The sequence below is a fragment of the Peromyscus maniculatus genome, chromosome 8 (assembly GCF_049852395.1).
Source record: "Peromyscus maniculatus bairdii isolate BWxNUB_F1_BW_parent chromosome 8, HU_Pman_BW_mat_3.1, whole genome shotgun sequence".
NCBI classification, from domain to species: Eukaryota; Metazoa; Chordata; class Mammalia; order Rodentia; family Cricetidae; genus Peromyscus; species Peromyscus maniculatus.
This window is the reverse complement of record NC_134859.1, coordinates 29,963,680-29,986,022: the sequence shown is the minus strand read 5'-3', so window position 1 is coordinate 29,986,022 and position 22,343 is coordinate 29,963,680. Positions and strand designations below refer to the sequence as shown.

The following is a 22,343-nucleotide window of genomic DNA, read 5'->3' as shown; positions in this document are numbered from 1 at the left end:
TGTCTTGAAAAACCAAGGGGGATGGGGAGGGGGGGAGAAATAAAGAAATGCGTCCCCAAATTCCCCTAACTTCATTGGAAGTATTTGTAGGTAAGAGGTAGAAAACGATTTGTTTACCTTGACGGGAAGTAATGAGGTCCAGGAAGGAAGTAAGGGTGATGAAAGGAGAATCGTGGTGGCGTCCCAAACAGTGTAGCTGGATGGCCAAGGGGCGGAGGCTGATAGACGTGTGAGTGTGGAATGGGAGTAGCTGGGGGAATTGGAGTGCTTCGGGGACAACTGGAAACGCCGGCATATTCCTTGGGAGGCTGGATAGGCGAGGTTGCAAATCTGGCATGGGCAGTACTTGCACCAGCTGGAATCCTGCTGGTGCTCTCCAGAGAGACTGGAGTGGGTCTCTTCACAGAGCGACTGGTTCCGGAAGGAAGCCTATGAACGTCAGTTTGGGAAGGCCCAGTAAAGCGCTGAGGTGGGAGTGATGGGCGGGGCGTCAGACTTGGAGGCGGGACGGCCACCGGGCCAGTGCTGGAGACGCTGGGCTGGAAAAGTGTGATGGGGCTTGGGCGCTGGACTGCAGGTGTGGGCAGCTGGATAGCAGGTGGGGCTTCACCTTCAGAAATAAAAATAGCAGAAGTTAACCATTGCCAAGGTCACTGCTGGGATCCACCACACTGCGAACTGGTACTTTGAAGGAGTTCACTACCCACCTCTACCTCGTAGTGGTCTCATAGCAAATCACTCTCCCCTTTATTTACAGTATTCTGACAATACTGAAGTCACTGTAATTTCTTGTGAATTTACATTTTCCTCTTTCCCAGCTAGCCTCTGAGTGTCATAAGCAGAGAGACCTGTTGAGTTCACTACTGTATCCCCAAACTCAGCTTCTGCGTAGCACAAGGTAGGGAGAGTCCTCAACTTAGGTAGGTAAATAAATGAATGACATTACTATTGATAACTTAGAAGAATGTATACATGAAAATGTTGATATAAAGTTACTGGCAAGGGGACAAGATACATAGATAGTAGGAAAATCTACATGTTCAATTCATAGTATTTGGGTTTTGATCAGCCTGAAATATATTTATTTTATTTTCATATAAATAGAAGTTTCATAGCACTGTGGGTCATGTTTCTTTCATTTTGCATACTTTTTTACATTAAAAATTATGATACTTTTTAGCTGAAAAATTTAAGAAAATTGTTTCACTTTACTGCACTCAAAGTGACTATAGCTGGAAATCTCCAAAAAGAATATGATTTATCATGGGTTAGCCATTTGTGACAGACCTGAAAAAAATACTGGCAGGACATGATTTGCTAAGGACTGAATTCTTAAAGGTAAGTAAAACAGTCACGTGACTTATCCTTCCACTCCCCAAAAAGACAGTACTGCTGCTTGAGATGCTGTTATCCGGGCTGGAGAGATGGCTCAGCCGTTAAAGGCTAGGCTCACAACCAAAAATATAAGAGATGCTGTTATCCAAACACCACACTTAGACTAAACTGAACTAAGCTTCCATGTCAAAATACAAATAGAAGCCTTTGGAATAATCATATCCAGCGTAGTCCGATGCAGCTAGATATCTGTTAACAAAATCATAGTCCACGTATAGACACTGCAGTCAGAAATGGCTCTCAGAGGCCCAAAACACAGATCTTTCAGCTTTATCCAGGTAAGACCTCCCTCTGTTTCCTTCTCTCAGTAGTGGAAGGTAATGCCCTTCTAAACCTCCTAGTAGGAATGAAGAGTCTCTCCCGCCCCCCATCCATTTCAAGATGGTTCTTGACCCAGTGAAGTACAGGAGGAGGGTATAAATGAAGCTGCCAAGATCTTGTTAGCCCAGACTGGCCTCAGGCTCCTGAGTGCTGGGATCACAGACATGTATCATCATGCCAAGTTTTTATTCATGTTTGTTTTACCAGTATCTAGCCAAGAACCTGATTTAAAAATAGTTAGAGGCATTAGAGAGATGGCTCAGTGATTAAGAGCACTTGCTTTGCTGTGAACTCTGAGGACCAGAGTTCAGATATTAACATTCTCATAATAATCTGGGGGTCCCACAAGCACCTCTAACTCTAGTTTCAAAGATTCAACAGCTTCTTCTGGCCTCTGTACACAGGCATGCAAAGGCACACATTCATACACATATGTAAGTGCACATACACTCATGCAGATATATGCACTCCCACACAAATCCTTAAAGAAAGAGTTAGTACTGGATTGAAGGAAAACCAATTAATCCTAAGCTGATAGTACTTCTACACTGATCTGCTCTAAGGAGACTTAAAGCACCTTACAACAATCACATGGCCAGGAAAACTTGTAAAATCTCTCAAATTTTTATTTCTTGAATTATTACCATACTCAAGGAATTAACCTGACAATCTACTTCTGTTGAGTTCTTTTTCCTATACCAAGTGTACACATTTAGTTATCAGGAAAAAATGTTACAAGAACTCTACAGAACTACTGATCAAGTTTCAGTCATTGAAAGGGGGATATATCTTTTCCAATGCTCTTTCTCCCTAAGACATTTCTAAGAAGAAATGGAAACGAGGCCTGGGATTATAACCCTGCATTCCTTCAATGACAAATAAAAAGTAAGTAACACATATCAACTACTGCAAATTGTTGCACAGTTATCTGGAAACACAGTATCTTTAAATGTCCAAGTTCAGGTTGATAAGCAGGAGCTTAAAAGTGTATAACCTTCAATAAGCCAGTGATATGGACGACTGAGAAACAGCTCAGAGCTCTAATGACTCAGACAGTTGTTACGGTATAGTAGATGCCAACCCTGGGGAACCAGCCAGTGCTTTGGCTTCTCCTCTTCTAGGACACAGCAAGCCTAGAATGTCCTAGCCTCCCTTGCACTTAGGAGTGGCTAAGGGCTACCCAATACAATATAAGCAATGTCCATCATTGGCGTAATGAATGCACTCACTGGAGGTCCTCCATGTTCTTACTGCCTTGTGCAGGTTCAAATGTATGAATACAGTGCCTAGGAGACCACATTTTAATGATGTCAGAGCTGTAGAAGAAAAAAGCCTTCATCCATTAACTGTCTTTTGAAAGAGCTATATTTACCACCAGAAACATCCAGATGTGAGTAAAACATAAGCTTGCTGTTAAAATAGCTAGAACTGTCCAATCATTACATGAAGTGGAAAGCAGCTTAGATACATAAAGACAAAAGAGTAAAAATCCAAAACCCAAATAACAAATTCAAATATAAGAATCAAGCAGTACACCTGTAAACAATTCCTGCGTGTCTCCTATCACCCAGTCCCAAAGAGGAAGAAACCGCTGAAGGTGCTGAGTGACTGGAAGGTGCCACCAGGCTTCCTCTGTTGCATGACTGGAATGAACAATGAGGCATCAAGGCATGGCAGAGACTGAGGACAGACTATTTTTTTATACAAAAAAAGTAGCTTTATAGAGTTCATAAGGAGGAGCAGTATGTAGCTTGAGATAAAGAGAAAAGGGGGAGACTGAGAACTGGAAAGGCTATTTAGGCCATTGTTAGCAAGTGGAGTCCTGGGAAGACAAAGTGACAATAAAGAGCCCAGGAAGATGAGATGGAACTGAAGAGGCCTAAGTTAACATTAGCCATGACAGGCTGCAGACCAACAATACTAGGATTAGGCCTCATCATTACAATAACCAGGAAAACCACAAACTGTGCCCTGGGAGACCAATCAGAATTGAGACAAACAAGTTCTAGATGCTCCAAGACATAAAGGGTAGGTTACATAACCTGTATATAGGTTGCCAATTTCCTTGCAGCAAAGCCAGTACCAATCCCTGTTTGACAAGGTTTCTGTTACCTGACTCTTGTCTAATCAAGAATTCAGTCCCCATCTGAATCTGGAATTCCCCTATCCGCCATCCTTTACTCCTTAAAAACCCTGCCATGCTGAGCTCAAGGCTCTCCCTGATCCAACCACTGTGTCAGAATGGACAGGAAACACAATCTCGATCTTGCAATAAAGGCTCTTTGCTTTTGCATACAAGCTTGGACTCCTGGTGATCTCTGGGGGGCCCATGATACAGGCATATGACATTTGGGGGCTCTTCTGGGATTTCTCAGACCCACCAGGGTCCCAACCCATGGAGCCTTTGACTGCCAGTAAGTTTCTTTCTGTTTGTTTGTCTTGTTTGGTCTCACTTTGTCTCTGTCTTGCATTGTACTTTGGGCCAATTTCCAAGTTGCCTGCAAAAGGTATGGGTGGACATGTTTGAAAGACTGCAGGTTGGGGAACGGGGAGACATTCCAGGACCCTTCTGTATAGGATTGGATCTTGGATCCCCCTAGTGTTTTTGAATAGACAGGCAGAGTCAGGCCCTGCTGGCAACAAGCCATCATCTCAGGTTCTGTTTTCCTCAGGTGGCCAGGAGAAATCAGCTTTTCCTCAGGTGGCCAGGAGAAATCAGCTTTTCCTCAGGTGGCCAGGAGAAATCAGCTTTTCCTCAGGTGGCCAGAAGGAGATCAGTTTTTCCTCAGGTGGCCAGGAGAAATCAGCTTTCCTCAGGTGGCCAGAGGGGAATCAGTTTTTCCTCAGGTGGCCAGAGGGGAAAGAGCTTTTCCTTAGGTGGCCAGGAGGAATCAGCTTTTTCTAGGCAGCCAGGAGAAATCAGCTTTTCTTCAGGTGGCCAAGAGGAATCTGCATTGTTTGTATGTTATGTTTGGTTTTGGACTGTTTGTTTTGTGTCTGACACTTTAGACTGATGTTATGGGACAAAAGCCATATATATATATATATATATATATATATATATTCCATTTATTTGAATGCATTAATTCAGCCCCTGCATGTCTGAATAGTCTTAAATGTATGAGTTTACTATGTTCTGTATGTTTGTTACTGTTACAACCAGCCACCTGGCCTCAGATTTATCTCTGGGCATTCTAGCCATTAGAACTACACCCTGTATAATAATTGTTTTCTACTGTTCTGTTTTATTAAAAAGCTGCCTCTGAAGTTGGGTTATGGCCCACCATTTTTCAGACCCAGACTTGCTTTTGAAGTTTCTATGTCTGAGGTCAAAAATAGGCAGAAAGAACAAGAACAGGGCAACCACAAAATTTTTGGTTTATAAATTTATAAAAACATAATTAAAAATCTAATATTTATAACAAAAATGTTAACTCAAAACTATAACACAGGGTTAATAATCAGAAGGCTACATAGGTAGCCTTAAATGATCTAATCTATCAGTGTCTATAGTTCTGGGCAAATATTCAAATGTGCTAACCTTGGTTTTTAATCCCTTTAGTTCTACTTCTGACTAACTGTTTTTATCAATATGTTCTCAAGGTATCAACTAAACCAAATAACTAAAAACAAACAGGAATTGCTTGGTTCAAGACCTCAGACTGTCAGAGATTTGCTGAAGATGACATTTAAGACAAACAGAGACTCTCATATCTTAGCAATGATTCCCAAGGTCTCCAAGAAGACAATGGATACAGCAATGAACAACTCCACTTGGACTTTGGTAATGCTAACCAGTTGACCACTGGGCAAGACTGCCCCCAATGCCTCACCTTCTGCCAAGGCTCAGCCCAAACTGTGGACAAGCAGGGCACTGGAGAGTTGATGCCCCACTTTGCCTAGACAAGGTAAGGCTAATCTCCCCATATTCCTCTTCCATAGGAAAGCCTCTCATCCTCTGTGCCTGGCAGCCAAGACTTCTGTCATGATGACTCTGCCCTCATGACCATAGAGTCCAAAGGAACATGGAATATCTGTCTCGGTAAAGACTATAAACTAGCCTCTGTCATTTTTGGTTAATCCTTCTCAGATCTCTGACACTGACAGCTAAGCTAACTATAGCTTTGTCAGCTAGACAACAGCAGGCAATCAGCTCCTTCCCTCAAGGCTGCAGCTATATTGTTTGTTCATTCTCAGTTCTTAAGATTTTCTTTTAAGCTCCTAAATTTTAACTTTTGTCCTTAGTCTATATTTGTCTCTGCAGCTTTAACAGACACCATCCAGGGAGCACCTATGGACTTCCAACTGCTGAGCTCTGGACTTGCTGAAAGCTAATGAGATCCAGTCCAGCCAATGTGATAGCTCCCTGTCCCTTCACCTGGAACAGCTAATCGGATGCTGCTGATGAATGCCCAATTGTCCAGCCTTTGACTAGCCTTTTAGCCTTCCTGGGCCCTGACAACCAACACCCCAATAAGAGCTGGAAGCAGCTACAGAATAGAGTACATTGTCCCTGGGAGCCTCTGGGGGGCTCATGACACAGTCACATCAGAACCACAAGAGTCTCTTCCCAGCCTCTTCATGAGAAATTAAATGAAGAACCATACTACTTTTTATTTATTGCTGTTTTTAATAAAATAGACTTTTATTAATTGTTATTTGACAATTTCACAAATTTTTAATGCATTTATGTGTACTCTAATGTTCCACTCTTTCTTATGTCCTTTCCACACCTATGAACCTCCCCCAACAAATCTCTTCCCCATATTCATGTCTTTTTGTTTTGTTTTGTGGCCTACTGAGTTTAACCAGGGTCACCTTTATGTCCATGGGCTTGGAACCATCCATTTGAGCCTGGCAAATTCATCAGTAGGGACAGAATCCCTTATGAGTATGGAGTACCTCCCATCCATGCCTGTTGACAACCACAGCTGCTATAGGTTCAAAGTCAAAATGGTTTGTCCTGCATCAAACTATACAACATTTAAAGGGGATTTTTGGCTAGATCTGAGTTTCTAATAGACATAACATCTTCTATGAATGGATCTTAAGGCCAAGACAGATAGACCTGCTGTCTTTTGGATTAGAACAGTACTAGAGTCATGAACATTTTTTTCTTCCAGTTTTATTTAAATAAGAAGTATAAGCTGGGTATGGTGGTGCATGCCTTTAATCCCAGCAGAGGCAGGCAGATCTCTATGAGTTTGAGGCCAGTCTGAGCTACAAAGCAAGTTCTAGGGCAGCCGGGGATACACAGAGAAACCCTGTGAACCAAAACAAAACAAAAAAACAAACATAAATAAGAAGTATATAAACACAAATGGCACACAGATGCAAAAATTTGTCACAAATATACCTAAAACATTTAGAAAAAATGTATGAATTCTGGAGAGTAAAAGACTGTCAACTAAGTGATGACATAATCAACAAAACCGATCTTAGGCTGGACAAATAAAATATAGAGAACTCAATAATAAAAAATGCATCTATGTGTCAAGTAGACATTTTAGCAGTAGGTAAAACAAATGTATTTTCCACAAAAGTTTCATAACCTGTATATAAATGTGAATGCTGATATAAAATGAGGATGCTAGCATAAGTGGCACCTAAGACATTTGATAATATACCTGAAGAAGATTCTAGACAATTATGCCATATATACTTTCAAGACTAGAAGGAGAAGAGCTTAGAGTGTGATGTTGAACATGAGACAGAGCAAAAAATGCAGTGTATATAAGAAAAAAAAACAGACAAGAAGCTGCTGTAGTCTGATCAAGGAAACAGAAAGCTTAGTTTTGTCTGTAGCTATCTTTTCTACAACTACAGTATGAAATCTTTGACAAGAGGGTCTATGGAAACATTCACATTTGTCCCTAACACAACCTGGCCCATAGCAGGTGCCTGATAAGTATTAAGCAGTAGAAGGGTCAGAGAGGCAGGTCTGCAACTATGGCATTTAATTCACTAAGAAGATAGTGGAGATAGAAAGATTTCATGGTAATAAAACCCTGAGTACACTTTTAGTTTTCACGTATATTTAATATCTTTATGAGATATTCTGAAAATACTATATGTAGTGTGTGGTGCAGTGCAAATGCTTGCCAGTTAGAACAAGTGGGCTTGGTAGACTACACAGGAACATGAAGCAAGCTTGACTGAGCATCAAATAAAAGGAAAGATTACTAGAAAATCCATTAATTTGGTATGAAGTATTTAATAATTCATTTCTAAATCACTAATTGAATAATGAGGTTTTATTTTTCTTTTTGGCATCACAAATGTTGGCTTAGGGAAGAAGACTGAAAAGGATAACTAAAGCAAAGCATTCATATAAAAGTGGTTGTTTACGCAATAATGCTAAAAGCAAAGAAGAAGAAAAAACCTACTTCTAAATCACAAAGCTGTTAAGCCAATTGGCCAAATTAAGAGAAACCTATTAAAATCTTGTGTGAAAAAATTACTCTACATGTTTTAAGTCAGTAAAATGAGGCAGTTGGAGGATGGAGAGATGGCTCAGCAATTAAACACTTAACTACTCTTGTAGAGGACCCAAGTGTGACTCCCAGCACTCATATCAAGGGCCTCACAACCATAACTTAAGAACCAGAACCAGAAGTATCTGACCCCTCTGGCCTACTAAGGCACCAGCAGCTTTGTGCACACATGCATACACACACACACACACACACACACACACACACACACACACACACACACACATTTTAAAATCAGGCATTTAGAAGGAAACTGAATTAACAAAAACCAAATAATTGTAATGCAATACTACCTGACTTGATAAATTCTTCACCTGAAAGAACAAAATCATTGAAACTGCTTAGACCAGTGGTTCTCAACCTTCCTAATGCTTGGATCCTTTGATAGAGTTCCTCACGTTGTGGTGATCCTCAACCATAAAATTATTTCGTTGCTACTTCATAACTGCAATTTTGCTACTCTTATAAATCATAATGTAAATATCTGATATACAGGATATCTGATATGCAACCCCTGTGAAAGGGCTGTTTGACCCCCAAAGAGTCACAACCCACAGACTGAGAACTGCTGGCTTAGACAATGACAGTTTCAAGAGGCAACTGAAGTGGAGACAACACAATCCTTCCTACTAAAGATCTTATGATTCTTGAACCCTAATTCTCACAGAAGGAAGTTTGAGAAATCTATATCAATACAGTACAATGGTAAGTTTACAAACTGACAAATAAAGATCTCAGGTACCAATAGCATAATTACTGTAGTGAAACTCAAAGGTAAAGCATAATGTATTGGATAATGTAGATAGAAATAGTTTCTGCCAGAACAATTTTGTTAAATGTACATCACTTTTGTGATGGTTAGCTTTAAATGTCAACTTCATATAGTTTAGGATCACTTGGGAAGAATCTCGATGACAGATTGATTGTATATGTTGAATTGGCCTGTGGGTGTGTCTTTAGGAGATTGTATTAATTGATATGGGAAGATACAGCTTACTATGGGTGGTACCATTCCCTAGGCAGGAGGTCCTATAAAGAGTAGAGTTGAATAACAACTTCTAGTTATTCAAATGGTGACTTCAAGCACACTACCTTAGTGAGTCTACTTACTGTACCTAAAAAGTTAGTCACCTATACAGTATCATAAATGCACCAAAATTACTAAAAAAAAAAAAAAAAAGAATTATTTCTGTAAAAGAAAAATCATGCCTCACTATCTTCATATCTTTCCTTCATAAGAATACATGTTTAAAAAACAAAATTACCGAGCTGGGCAGTGGTGGCACATGCCTTTAATCCCAGCACTTGGGAGGCAGAGCCAGGTGGATCTCAGTGAGTTCGAAGCCAGCCTGGTCTACAGAGTGAGATCCAGGACAAGCAACAAAACTACACAGAGAAATCCTGTCTCAAAAATCCAAAACAAAAACAAAAACAAAAAAATTACCATGACTTTAAAGAGCATAAAACTAGTTGAAAGAAACAACGCAGCAAGGTATTAAAATCAGTGCCTGCAAAGATTAAAACTACAGCATTTTTGTTTCGTTTTTCAAGACAGGCTTCTCTGTGTAGCCCTGGCTGTCTTAAAACTGCTTTGTAGATCAGGCTGGCCTCAAAATAACAGGAATCTACCTGTCACTGCCTCCCAAGTGTTGGGACTAAAGGCATGCACTACTGTGGTGATATATTGTGTACTTTAATAAAATTTGCCTGAAGATCAGAAAATAGAACAAGCACTAGATTAAACATAGAGGCCAGGCAGTGGTGGCACACACCTTTAATCCTAGCACTCGGGAGGCAGAGATCCATCTGAATCTCTGTGAGTTCAAAGCCACCTGGACTACATGAGATTGACTCAGTCTAGGAGAGAAACAGAGCCAGGCAGTGGTGGCACATATATTTAATCCCAGTATTTGGGAAGCACACATGCCATTAATCCCAACACTAGGAAGGAAGTGATGGTTGGAAGGAGAAAAGTATAAAAAAAGCATGAGGAGACAAGAACTGAGGCCTTTTCAGGCTGAGGAGTCCTATAGGTAAGATGTGCCTTATTCCTTTGTCTCTCTGATCTTTCAGCATTTACCCCAATATCTGGCACTGGGATTTTTTTTATTAAACGACCATTTGAAATTTGTATTACATCTGGCATCCAACTTGTGAGGCACGAATTCATGAAAAAGCCACAGGCTCAGGCTGGAGCTACACCCGCCTGGGCCAGACTCCCTAACCCACTGGCTAAGGTTTTGTTGCAGCCTCTCTGCAGCAAACTCCATAGGCTTTTGGGCCCCCAAAACTGTAGGAATTAGCCACTTTTTGCACATCTTCCCTGTGAGATGGCTAGATCTTTCACTTCTTTTCTCTCCTGGTGGGTTTTGGCTTTCCTTGAGCCCCCTCCTCAGGCTGCTGCCACACTGTCATCTGAATTGTTACTATCAGCAGATTTGGTGAGTCAATTGGGATTTCTTAAAGGGAGGAATTAGTTAAAAGAAAATTTTTTCCCACATTAAAAAAATGGGAAACATTTTTACAATGGAAGGCATTTGGTCTCTGTTTGACTGTACATTAAATGGTTTGAAAATGGAATAATTAAATGAGAGGATAATTAATGTTGATGGGATAGATGCAATGTCAATTATAAATATTATTTATTTGATAATTTGTTTTATCATCAAAAAACTTGGTAAATATGAGTGCCAAGATAAAAGTTTTAGAAAAACCTGTTAAAACAGATCATAGAGATATTCAGACACAGACAGAAAAATTTAAAGGAGAACCAATCTCAACATTGCATTAAAAGGTTACAGAGAAACAGCCTACAGCTTTCAAACAGCCAACCTTAATTTATCCAGTAACCTTACAGGAACTTCCAACTGATAGATATCCTCAAGGCTATGTAAAAGCTGATTGGACTCCTGTGCAAATTTTAGATTTAAGGAGATTCAAAGAAGCAATAGTCTCATACAACATCGACTCATCTTTCATTAAACAGATGTTAAACTTGTGGTTAAGTTGTAATTGAATTACCCCTCAAGACTAGAGAGGTTTGGTTACATCAGTCTTAGAGGTTGGTCCCCAATTACAATTGAGGACCTGGTGGAAAGATGAGGCTAAGACTATTGAACAACTAAGTAGAGCTAGAGGTCTTGAAACATCCCAAGATCAGCTTCTTGGAGAAGGCAATTATGCTGATAAACAAAGACAATCCTTATATGATGACAACATCCTGGCTTTATGCCCCATGGCAGCCTTGAATGCTTGAGACAAAACTGAAGAAGTAGGAAAGGAAATTGAGTCATTTGCAAGAGTTATACAGGGTCCAAAAGAAACCTTCACTCATTTCTTACAAAGATTGACTTGAGCAGTAAATAGAATGTGTAACATGAATCTTAAAAAGTCTTATTAATAAAAAAAAAAAAAACTTGGGAGCCAGGTATTGGGGTAAATTCTGAAAAGTCAGAGAGACAGAATAAGCCACAGCTAACCTCAACTTGCCAACTTCTCAGCCAATCCTGTTTCCTCAAACTGGAAGCCTCTGAGTCCCCACCTGAATGGATCTCAGCTGAACTGCTGCTAAAATACTAAAAGCTTAAAAGCCTCTAGTTCCTGGTCCTCATGCCTTATATACCTTTCTGCTTCTTGCCATCACTTCCTGGGATTAAAGGCATGTGTCTTTCCTAAGCAAGACATGAGATCTCAAGTGCTGGGACTAAAGGTGTGTGTCACTATGCCAGACTGTTTCCAGGGTGGCCTTGAACTCACAGATATCCAATGGATCTCTGCCTCCCGAATGCTAGGATTAAAGGTGTGTGCTACCAATGCCTAACCTCTATGTTTAATAAAGTGGCTGTTCTATTTCTGATCCCCAGATAAGTTTATTCGGGTGTACAATATATCAACCACAAGAATGATACCAAATTCAGAAGCTACACAGATAATAATAACTAAATCGCTGGCTTTTGAAAATGCTAATGCACAACACAACAGGATAAGTAGGCCCTTAAAGTCAAGATCAGCACCCTTAGATGAATGAATCCGATATACAATACATATTGAATCTCACAAACATGATGATGCTTGGAGAAGAGAGGTGATTTCCAGAGGTTTGAAGAAAAATAGTAATGTCAAGTGTTTCAATCATGGGAAACAAGGTCACCTAAAAAGGGACTGTAAACAGGGCATGCCTAGGAACAATGTTTTTTCAAGGAATAATCCCAACATAACACCTCTCCCTTCTGGATTATGCAGAAGGTGTGGCAAAGGCAGGCATTGGACTAACAAAGTAGATCAATAAGGGACAGACAAGGTAATCCCTTACCTTTGCCATCAGGAGACTCCCTGAGGGGCCTCTCAAAGGCCCCCATGTCAAATTCTGTTCAGTCTTTTCCTGTCACCATGGAAGAAACTCCTTCCTAGAGCAATTAAAGAACCTAATGCCTATTGTTAAAAAACAAACAAACAATCAAACAAACAAACAAAAAAACCATACTGCTTGGAGTGATAGAACAGCTATAGAAGAGAAAACAAAAAATTCAGGAGAAACCATAAACCAAAATTGATAAAAATTAGATTTGAAAACTCCCTAAAGTTAGGGTTGGGGAAGGGTTTTGTTTTTGTCTTTCAGAAGAATGAAGACTAAAGAATCTGAAGAACACTGGACAAATAAGAGATCTGAAGAAAAAGGATAAATCATCCATAAAGACTGTCCCGCAATAAAGATTTTCTGCAGTGAATCATTACCACTCCTAACAGTGATATTGGAGTCTTCAAAAATATGACAGGACCCCAGAATGACAATTCCACATGGACAATGATAATGCCATTAAGCTGACAAACACCACCCAAAGATCGGCTTTGGATTATGAACTGCTCAGGACAATATTGAAATGGCTAGCTGAGATGATATAGCCTCACAGACTACACCAATCAGGACTTGACCATAATCCTAAATTCTCTTTGTGTCCCCAAAAGACTACCAGTGCCCCCAGTCAGCAGGAAGTAGTCTAGAAAACTACGTCCACATTCCCAAAAAAATGGATTATGGATGTTTGTCTTTGTTTAGAGGTTTGTTAAAAATTGTTATTGGTCATAGTCAATCTCTTTCTAAAAGAAGAAAGGGGGATATGATATAAAACTGTATTATAAAGAAACGATAAGATAAAAAGGTAGATTATTGAATCTACTTTTACAAAGCAACTACTAGTTTTAAATATTTTACACTGGATTGGATTTTTATATATTGCATACAAATTGTGTATATTGGGATTAATAAAGTTGAGATTCATTTTGTTAGATTATACTGCACATATATTTCTACTCTTGATCAAGATGTTGTATCTATACAGCTCATTTAACAATGTAATGCAAATTGCTAGTCCTTGAAAGTTATTATTATCAACTAATTAGGATATAAAGAAATGAAAGTTAGTAGTTAGTCATTACAATCAAACTCGTAGTAATGTTAGGTATGTTTTCAAGGTCAAACAGATATATTTTAGAGGGTCTTCAAACACTTCAGAGATCCTCAGAATATGACATTTAAGATGTTTTAATAGCATAGATTCTTTTATGACTATGAGACATGTCTTCTCCTGGCAGCACCAATCTACTTCAGAGAAGATGATGGACATTAAAGAGACTCCATATGAAGTTTAATTTCTTTGTGGCAAAAGTAAGCCACTTGGCAAGAAAGTACCCTTGCCTTGACTGATAACAGTATGCTGTCCAAATGGACAAGCAGGACACAAAATAAAGGACTGTAGAACCTTGCCAAGACAAGGTAGGACAGCCTTTCAGAAAATCCTGCTTTACAGATAAGTCTGTCAGATATGCTAGGCCTATAGGCCAAAGATGGATGCCCCCAACATTGTGGAGGAACCTTGGGTAACTGTCCAGGAAGCCAGCTGTTTCTGTCATTTCTCACATTTTTTGGAAGTTGCATGTCTGCACTTCTGCTTATTTAGGTAATATTATTTCCTTCTTGGGTCTCTGAAGGAGGTGAAGATTAGTCATAGTTATAGTTTTCCTTGTTATCAAATTCAGAAAAGAAACTCACTAAAGAGGTGCAAAATGTATACATTTGAAAGACATCAAAAGGTAGTTTTTAGTTGGTAATACAAGTTAGAATAAAATGTGAATTAGGTACAGAACTTTGGATTCACCAACATAGGATAAATAATGGAGTATTTTCTCTGAATCTGTCAAATGTTAGTGGACTAGACATTGTTAATGTAATTTTTGACTATATATACATTGTATATACTTATTGTACTTATTGTATATAGTTTTTCTTCTATTAGTTATAACCTTTTATTATTTTGGACAAAAGGGGGAAATGTGGTGATATATTGTGTACCCTAATTAAATCTGCCTGAAGATCAGAGACAGAACAAGCCATTAGATTAAACATAGAGGCCAGGCAGTAGTGGCACACACATTTAATTCCAGTACTTGAAAATCACATGCCTTTAATCCCAGCACTAGAGAGACTGAGAAAGAAAGTGATATGTTGGGTAGAGAAAAGTATATGAGGCCTGAAGAAACAGGAACTAAAGACATTTGGCTGAGGAAGTTCATTTGGCTAGAGGCCTATTGGCTAAGGCTTTTCAGGCTGAGGGGTCCTAGAAGTAAGACATGGCAGTAGCTTGTTCCTTTGTCTCTCTGATCTTTCAGCATTTACCCCAATATCTGGTTCCGGATTTTTTATTAAAAGACATTTGGAAATTCATGTTACACACTACCATGCCTAGCCAATAACTTTGGTTCTTGAAAGGACTTATGATATAGTCTATTAACTAACTTTAATAATTTTATGGATGCTTTAGAGTCTTAAATTTCCAAACTTCCTAGTTATACTATTACCTCTAGGTAATATGATACCAAGCTGATGGGAATAACTAAATATATTTCAAAGTTGCACAACTGGACAGCATGGTAGCAAATAAATTTCACTATGAATGATACTTATCTAAAAACAATTTTCAAATTATCTTTATAGAATGCTTCTGCTTATCATTTGAAGTCCATGAAATCAATCTTTACTCTCTCTGGCCCTCACAAGAAATACATGGCATTGTAAACAATTTCTTAAAGTAGCTAACAAAGACTCATTATCATGTTTTTGTTTACTGTTGTATATGTTTCCAAACTGCTTCCTATAATCCTGTTTACCATACTTAAATAACAAAATCATGATGCACTAATCCTCCCAATATCATAAAAAAATCTTTAGTCTTCTTCCATCCCACATCTTTGCACAGAGGTGCAAATGTAATATACTGTATAAAGGCTCAACTGCTTCAGATAAGAACATTGACCCATCTGTTCTTGAGAAACATGAGCATTCAAAAATGGACAAACAGATGCAAGTAAAGTCCTACAGGGGCAACAAGAAGCAGTGTGTACTAAAGTAAAAAATAATACTTAACAGTGCAAAACTAAAACAGAGAAACAGTGAAGCCTAGTTTGAAATACAGATTTACAAGCAACACAAAGAGTGGTTGACTGTATCGCAAAATCAGGGCTACAGACCAACTTTCTGCATCTTTCACCTGAACAGAGATATCTTGAGTGCAGCTTTATTACTTCCAATGGCTAAAATGACACAGTTGAAAAAACATTGAAAATGGGGGCTGGAGACACTGTATAGCAGTTAAGAGTACCTGCAGCTCTTGCAGAGGACCCAGGTTCAGTCCCCAGTGCCCAAACAGCAGCTTAAAACCAATTCCCAATGCCAAAAGGCAAAGTATAATTCCAGGCCCAAGGGATCTGGCACCTTCTTCTGATTGCCACCAGCACCATGCAAGAGCACGCACACACACACACACACACACACACACACACACACACACACACACACAAAGAAAACACTCGTATACATAAAATAAAAATCTTTAATTAAAAATACTGAAAATGCATAATATTAATAAGTTAATTTCCAAGATCTACCCATCTCTAACCCATAGGTCCAGCTTTATTTTTAGGAGACTCCAGACAGGCAGAAATTGGGAAGAGCAGCTGAAGCCATAGCAAAAATGAGTAGATGGCAGTTTCCTTAAGAGACAGTTACAAAAGTTCTGGGGGAACGAGCCACTGAGGTACCACATAGTTAAGATTTGAAAGTCTCAATTTAGCATTCCTACCTTCCATAGATCACACTGTGAGGAACATGAACCAAACAAGTATTTAGGGAAAATGGATAGTTTCCATTGCTTTTCTGGAACAGTAAGAGAACAGTCTTCAATAGATCAGTATCCTTCCTAAGTTTCATGACAAAATATCTCATAGCCCATTAGCAAAGCATTATTTATTATGCAAGTGAAACACATCCCTATTCCCTATTGAATTACATCAGCCATTTCCTTCATTATCTGACTAACATAGGGGCTAATCCTAACTTACTTAAAAATCAGAGTTGTCCACAGTGATCTGCTATTGCTCCTTCTCCCATTTAATGTTTTCATTTTCTCTCTTCTTAATTTTATTCCTTTATTATTGTTCTAAATTCTAAGTTTAATAGAAACCAAATTTCATCTTAAGAGGTAAAATTATAATGTAGGTATTTACAAATAATCTACAACAGGACCAACTCACCAACTGGATGAGTGATGGTGTTCTGAAGGCCAGGGATTACCACAGAGTAGGTAGGTGAGCGATATGGATAAATTGTTGTAGGATTTGTAGAGATAATATTTTGTGTGGTACCAGAAAATACATTGGAAACACTTAGAGGGAAGCGTTTTCGCTTCCCTGGACGAGGCTGATAAACCCAACCTAAAGAAAAAGATAGAGTTTTTATTATGAATACACAGACTCTGGCCTTTTCTTATTAATAATATAGGACACTTTAAAGTTTAAAAAAATGGGTTGTCTAAAAGCGTATTTTCCAGCTCCATGATGCTATTTTTGTGAACAAATCCTCTACTGTTCATTTTAACATCCACATAGCTTCTGATTTTGTTAATTTTGTAATCCATAATAGAGAGGAAGGTCAACATGCCTCATATTCAGAGTCACAGAGTGACTTCGTGGCACACTCTATACCGAAGTCATTGAGTTTGAATCCCAAACCCTTTCCTCTCCTAAAGAAAAATACCCCATAAGACATGATTTATTTCCTCCTCTTCCTCCTCCTCCTCCTCACTCTATAAGATACAAATGTCAGTAGCTTACAATGTAATAGTCACTAATAGCCACTCACTATTTGTATGCCTGGTTTGGGAAGTCACTCTCTGAGACTGAGACTTGACAATTACTAAAACCATAAACACAAATTTCCTTCAAAGTCAGAAGTTTGGTGCTATCACATAAACAAATCACTGGTTCCATCCAGTTGATACCTCAGAATCTTGCCTCCTAAAATATTTCTGCTTATATTTCAGAAAAAAAATTCTTTTTGTGTTATGTACGGTTATATAACCCACAAAGAATGCATAGTTCCCAACCTTTATCTCAATGCCCTTACTGAGGACGAATCACTCATTTCAAACTGTATCATGATAGGAATAAATCTATCAATCAAAACACCGAACTATGTTCTGATAACCCACTTAACATTAAAATGGAACAGGATATTAATTCCTGCATTTTAATTATCTTTTAAGTGTGAACTATGTTTTTTTCTGATAACATGATTATTTGATATGTCTAGTATACTACAAAATAGAACCATGGAGATTTACTATTACATATATAGCTACACCTGTGTATGTATGTTTGTATGTACCTATATGTATTTAATCAAAACTACAGTAAAAGCATGTCTCCTGATTTGCATTAACTGGTAAATATGTGACCAGATAGTTCACACCTGTGTTCTACTTAAGAAAATATATGCTTAGTATTAAATCATTATTATAATGTTAGCCATTATTTTCTTTCTCACACAAAGATTAGGAAATCTCAACCTAACTTAATCTTTACCTAAATAAATTTAAAAGAAATTGAAAGAGCCTTTGTTCATTTCATTGATTACCAGGAAATTCCTCTCTGTGCTTCTCTTTAATCTTTTGTGCTTCATCATAATAGGGTTTCTTTTGTTCTTCACTGAGTTTGTTCCACTCTAACCCGAGCTGGACACTGATTTCTGCATTGTTGGCGGCTGGGTTAGCTTTGGCTAGTGCTGGTCGGTGGATTCTTGCCCAAACCATAAATGCATTCATGGGTCGCTTCACATGACCATTTCTGTCCTTACTGAAGGGAGTATCAGGTATTCCTACATGACAAAAATTAAGAGACTAAGTTAATGTGCCACGTATGCAATTTTAAACTGAAGTGTACCTTCATCTATATTTGCATTTTGAGTACCTGAAAACATACACTACGATAGTCAAAATACTGCCAGTATTCCAAAATTCCCTATAGTTTCTGAACTCAGCATTCTAAATTGTAGCTTAAAGTAACTCCTAGAGAGTATAGTATTGTTGAAGATACTGTTCAGTAACGTTAGAAACACATGGATGGCTATTTATTTGAGCTTCATTATTACCTCTAGAAGTAATTAACATTTAGTTTATGTTCCACTAAAATTAGTCTATCATTAGGAGCCAGGAACTGACTCATTCATGACTATGCACCTAGCACTATATATGTTAGTTACTTAAGTATTTAAAGGAAGTCATTTCCAAGAGCAGTAGTAGTGTCCTTCAAAGCAAACAATATTTATGCTAACACAAATTTTCACTGTGAAGGTGAAATTCCTGCCACAGTGAATCATTAAAACTAGACTCGTGTCCTGGGAGAAAAATAAACAAGTGACCCTGAGGGTCACAGTACCAGTTAAAAACTCCTATAAAGGAAGTTCACTAAATTTATATCCCTATGCAGTTTGTAAAAGTAATATCTATGGCTAGGAGATGGTGTCATATGCCTTTAATCCCAGCACTTGGAAGGCAGAGGCAGGTGGATCTCTGAGTCTGATGCCAACCTGGTCTATAGAGTGAGTTCCAGGACAGCCAGGACTGTTAAACAGAGAAACCCTGTCTCAAAGGGGGGAAAAAAGTGCTACCTATGAATGTTTCACATTAATTCATTTTAGGGTTACTTGATATATAAAACTGTTTTAGATGTGCAAAGATATTTAGAATAAAGAATGCTGATTGGGGATGTAGCTAAGTTGGTAGAATGCTTGCCTAATATGCATTTATATGGCAATTCCCAGTGCCATATAAGTCAGGTGTAGTAAGTGGTATGTGCACAGAAGGGCTTGGGAACATGTGTGTGCATGCACACACCAAAAAAGAAAAAAAAGTTATTTAAATTGTAAAAGGTAAAAAGCAAAGGAGTGGGGTGGGAAGAATCAGCACTGAAAATTAAAAAAACAAAAACAAAAACAATAAGCATAGAAGTTCATGAAAATATGAAGAAAGCTACGACTTATCAAGACATTTAGTGACTTGTGTTCTATAGGAACTAATCCTAAGGACTTGCTAATTATATACTTGAAAAACATTGGAAAGTAGTATTTGGTTGTAGTCACTGCTATTTCAATTTATCACTTCTTTTAAAAACAAGTTAGCTTATTGAGTATTTTTATTAATATTTCTAGAAAACCTTAGCTTTTAGAATACTACAATGCAGTATTTAATGTTTTCTGCAAGAAAAGTTACTGTTCACTTTTAAAGATAACCTCTATACTCACTATAAACAATTATCATTTCCCCCCAAAACATTTGTTGTTCTACTTCTTGATAAGCATCAACCTATGAAGCTACTACATCAGGAAATTTGAAATGTTACTTATGTGTAAGCTGGGGAATCTGTATTACCTAACAAGGTATTCTGTTGTGTCTATTACCTAAATCTGTTTACTAAGTCTTAAAATTGATTTTTAAAAAAATATTTGTGGAAATCCTTCACATTTCTGTGTATTTTTACCAATATGTAGAAAAATCAGTCAGAAACCATCCCTGTGCAGGCTAAGAATCAGTACCATGATTCTATTTTCCGAGCTTTGGCTCCTGGGCTGCTAGTATGTCTGCTATGGGCAACATAGACCTAACTGTGAAAGCCAGATTCCCTTGCCTCCTAATACCTGCGTCTGAGGGAAGCACGGTGAGGGGGACATCTTTGGTTTCAATTTTTACAGAAGGCTCCAGTAAGGACTGCATTTTAATAGGCACTGGTGTCAGGGGGACCTTGGACAACCGTATCAGCTCAGAAGGCGGAGGCCCCTGAAATTGGATACGGGCCCCAGGAGGGACCGTGTGGAGAGTCAAAGGGAACCTTAGGTCTTGCTGGTGCGGACCGAAAGCACCGGGCGGCTGGGCCAGGATAGCATCCTTGCTGCCGTGGCCCAGGCCATTGGATGCGGCTTCCGTGCTGCCCAGCCTGCAGTCCTCCCTGAGTCTGTCTGGCTCCTCGGTCTTAATGACTCCTTCTCCGATGGCCAGCAGGTTCCTGCCTTCCCCGCCTTTCAGCGCATCCCTCGAGGCTTCCTCGGCCTCCAGCTTGGCTTTCTTCTCATCCCCTCGGCGGCCGTCGAGGGCCTTCCCGGGGCCATCCAACTTGGCGGCCCTGGAGGCTCTGGGGCCGGCCTCGGTGGTCCTCCGGGATCCCACCGACAGGTCCAAGCCCGCCCCCAGCTCCTGCTTCTCGGCCTTGACGAGCAGCGTCCGGGGCTGCATGGGGCGCAGCTCGGGCCTGCAAGGGCCTCCGTCGGCCGCGGACTGGGGCGGCAACAGCAGCAGCTCCGGCCTCAGCTGCAGCAGACGCGCCTGCGCGGACGAGGCGGAGGCGGCGGAGGAGGAAGAGGAGGCGGCGGCGGCGACGGCAGCGGCACCCTCGTCGGGAGCTTGAGGTAACAGCGGCCCGGGCGGCGGCAGCAGCAGCACCTGCTCCGGCTTCACTTGCAGCAGGCGCCGCGTCCCGGCCTGCGCGCCCGCCGCCGCGGCCTCCCCGCACGATGAGGCCACTGCGGCGATGGCGGCCGCGGCCTGGGCCGGCGGCGATTGGGGACGCTCGGCGGCCGCGGCCCGGAAGGTGGCGGCCTCGACGGGCTGCGCGGGCGGAGCGGGGCGCAACGGGCGCGGTGGGGTGGGCCGCGGCGGTTGGCGCGGCATCGGCGGCGGCGGCTCCGGCCTGGCTCTCTCCATGGGGGAGGGGGCGGCCGGCTGGGGTCGCGGCCGGGATTGTGAGCTCAGCCGTTTGTTGGCGGCCTCCCCCTCCCCCTTTCGGTTAAGACGCTTCCAAGGCCTTGGCTACCCAGAACCCTACGCGCTCCACAGACTCGGGCCTCCAGCTCGCCTCGCCCAATCGTGAGCGGCCCGGGGCCCCCGGCCAGCCAATCACAGGCCCGCTCCTCGGCTCCTCCCACCCACCGCTCTAGCCTTGTGCCGCAACACTGGAATCATCCGCCATGGCCCAGCCGACGAAGCTCTTGTTTCCCATTTTCCCCCACCCCCGCCTCTTCACTCGCCCTCTCTTCCGGATTCTCTTCAGCCTTGTCCTTGGTTACCCGACCCCACCCCCCGCCTGGAGCGCGACAATGGCGTTGCCCAGGAAACCCCGTGGTTCCACGCCATTACAAATGACCTCCAAGGGTGAAGGTGTGGGCCTTTCCTGCCGGCTGGGGGAGCCCTGCCTTGAGTCTTCATTAGGCCCCAGTGTCGTAGGGTCTTCTAGCAGTTCTCAAGGGATAGTGGGGACACCTTACAACTTATCACCAACCTCATTCAGCGTTCTTATTGGAACGGGTCTTTGGCTCGGTAGAACTATTTTGCTAGTTGAATTTTCAATCACCCTACTGTCAAAATGCGACCCAAATTCCTCCACGTTCTGAGATTCTACCCGCCATTGTCCTTGGCCAAGGTTCCATCATCCTTCCCTGTTTCCACATGGATGATGCAGTCCTCCTATTGTCTTGCTGTTCATCTTTGTCCCACTAGTCCCCAACTGCCAGTAGTTATAAAAATTCAAATCTTAACCTAACATATTTCCCCCCAAATCTTTCTGCGGCCCTCACTGCTCATGAGATGAGATAAAAATCCGAAATTCTTGGCAGAGCCTGATAAGTCTGGTAGTGGCGTGGGCTCTACCAACAATTCATCTGTGTGAGTTTTGTGCGTTTCAACCACATTGCGCCCCATGCCATTCTTTTTCACTACAGGACGTTTTCAGCATGCCAAGCTTTTATGTCTCTGA

At 40.7% G+C, this 22,343-nt stretch overlaps 1 protein-coding gene across 3 annotated transcripts in view; it reads right to left on the bottom strand.

Moving 5' to 3' along the window:
* Sox30 (SRY-box transcription factor 30) overlaps nt 1-21,391 on the bottom strand; it is a 43,142-nt gene extending 21,751 nt beyond the window's left edge. The window contains exons 1-4 of one of the 3 annotated variants that reach the window (XM_076578206.1): nt 20,236-21,385; nt 18,178-18,417; nt 16,797-16,976; nt 118-610 (exon numbers count right to left, since the gene is read on the bottom strand). In XM_076578206.1, the coding sequence (XP_076434321.1) occupies nt 118-610; nt 16,797-16,976; nt 18,178-18,417; nt 20,236-21,295 (1,973 nt within the window). In that variant the 5' untranslated portion in view covers nt 21,296-21,385. Of the gene's footprint in view, nt 1-117; nt 611-16,796; nt 16,977-18,177; nt 18,418-20,235 lie in introns of all 3 variants that reach the window. The other 2 variants (XM_006997377.4, XM_076578207.1) reach the window with 2 other exon arrangements.
* Between the last annotated feature and the right edge of the window lie 952 nt (nt 21,392-22,343).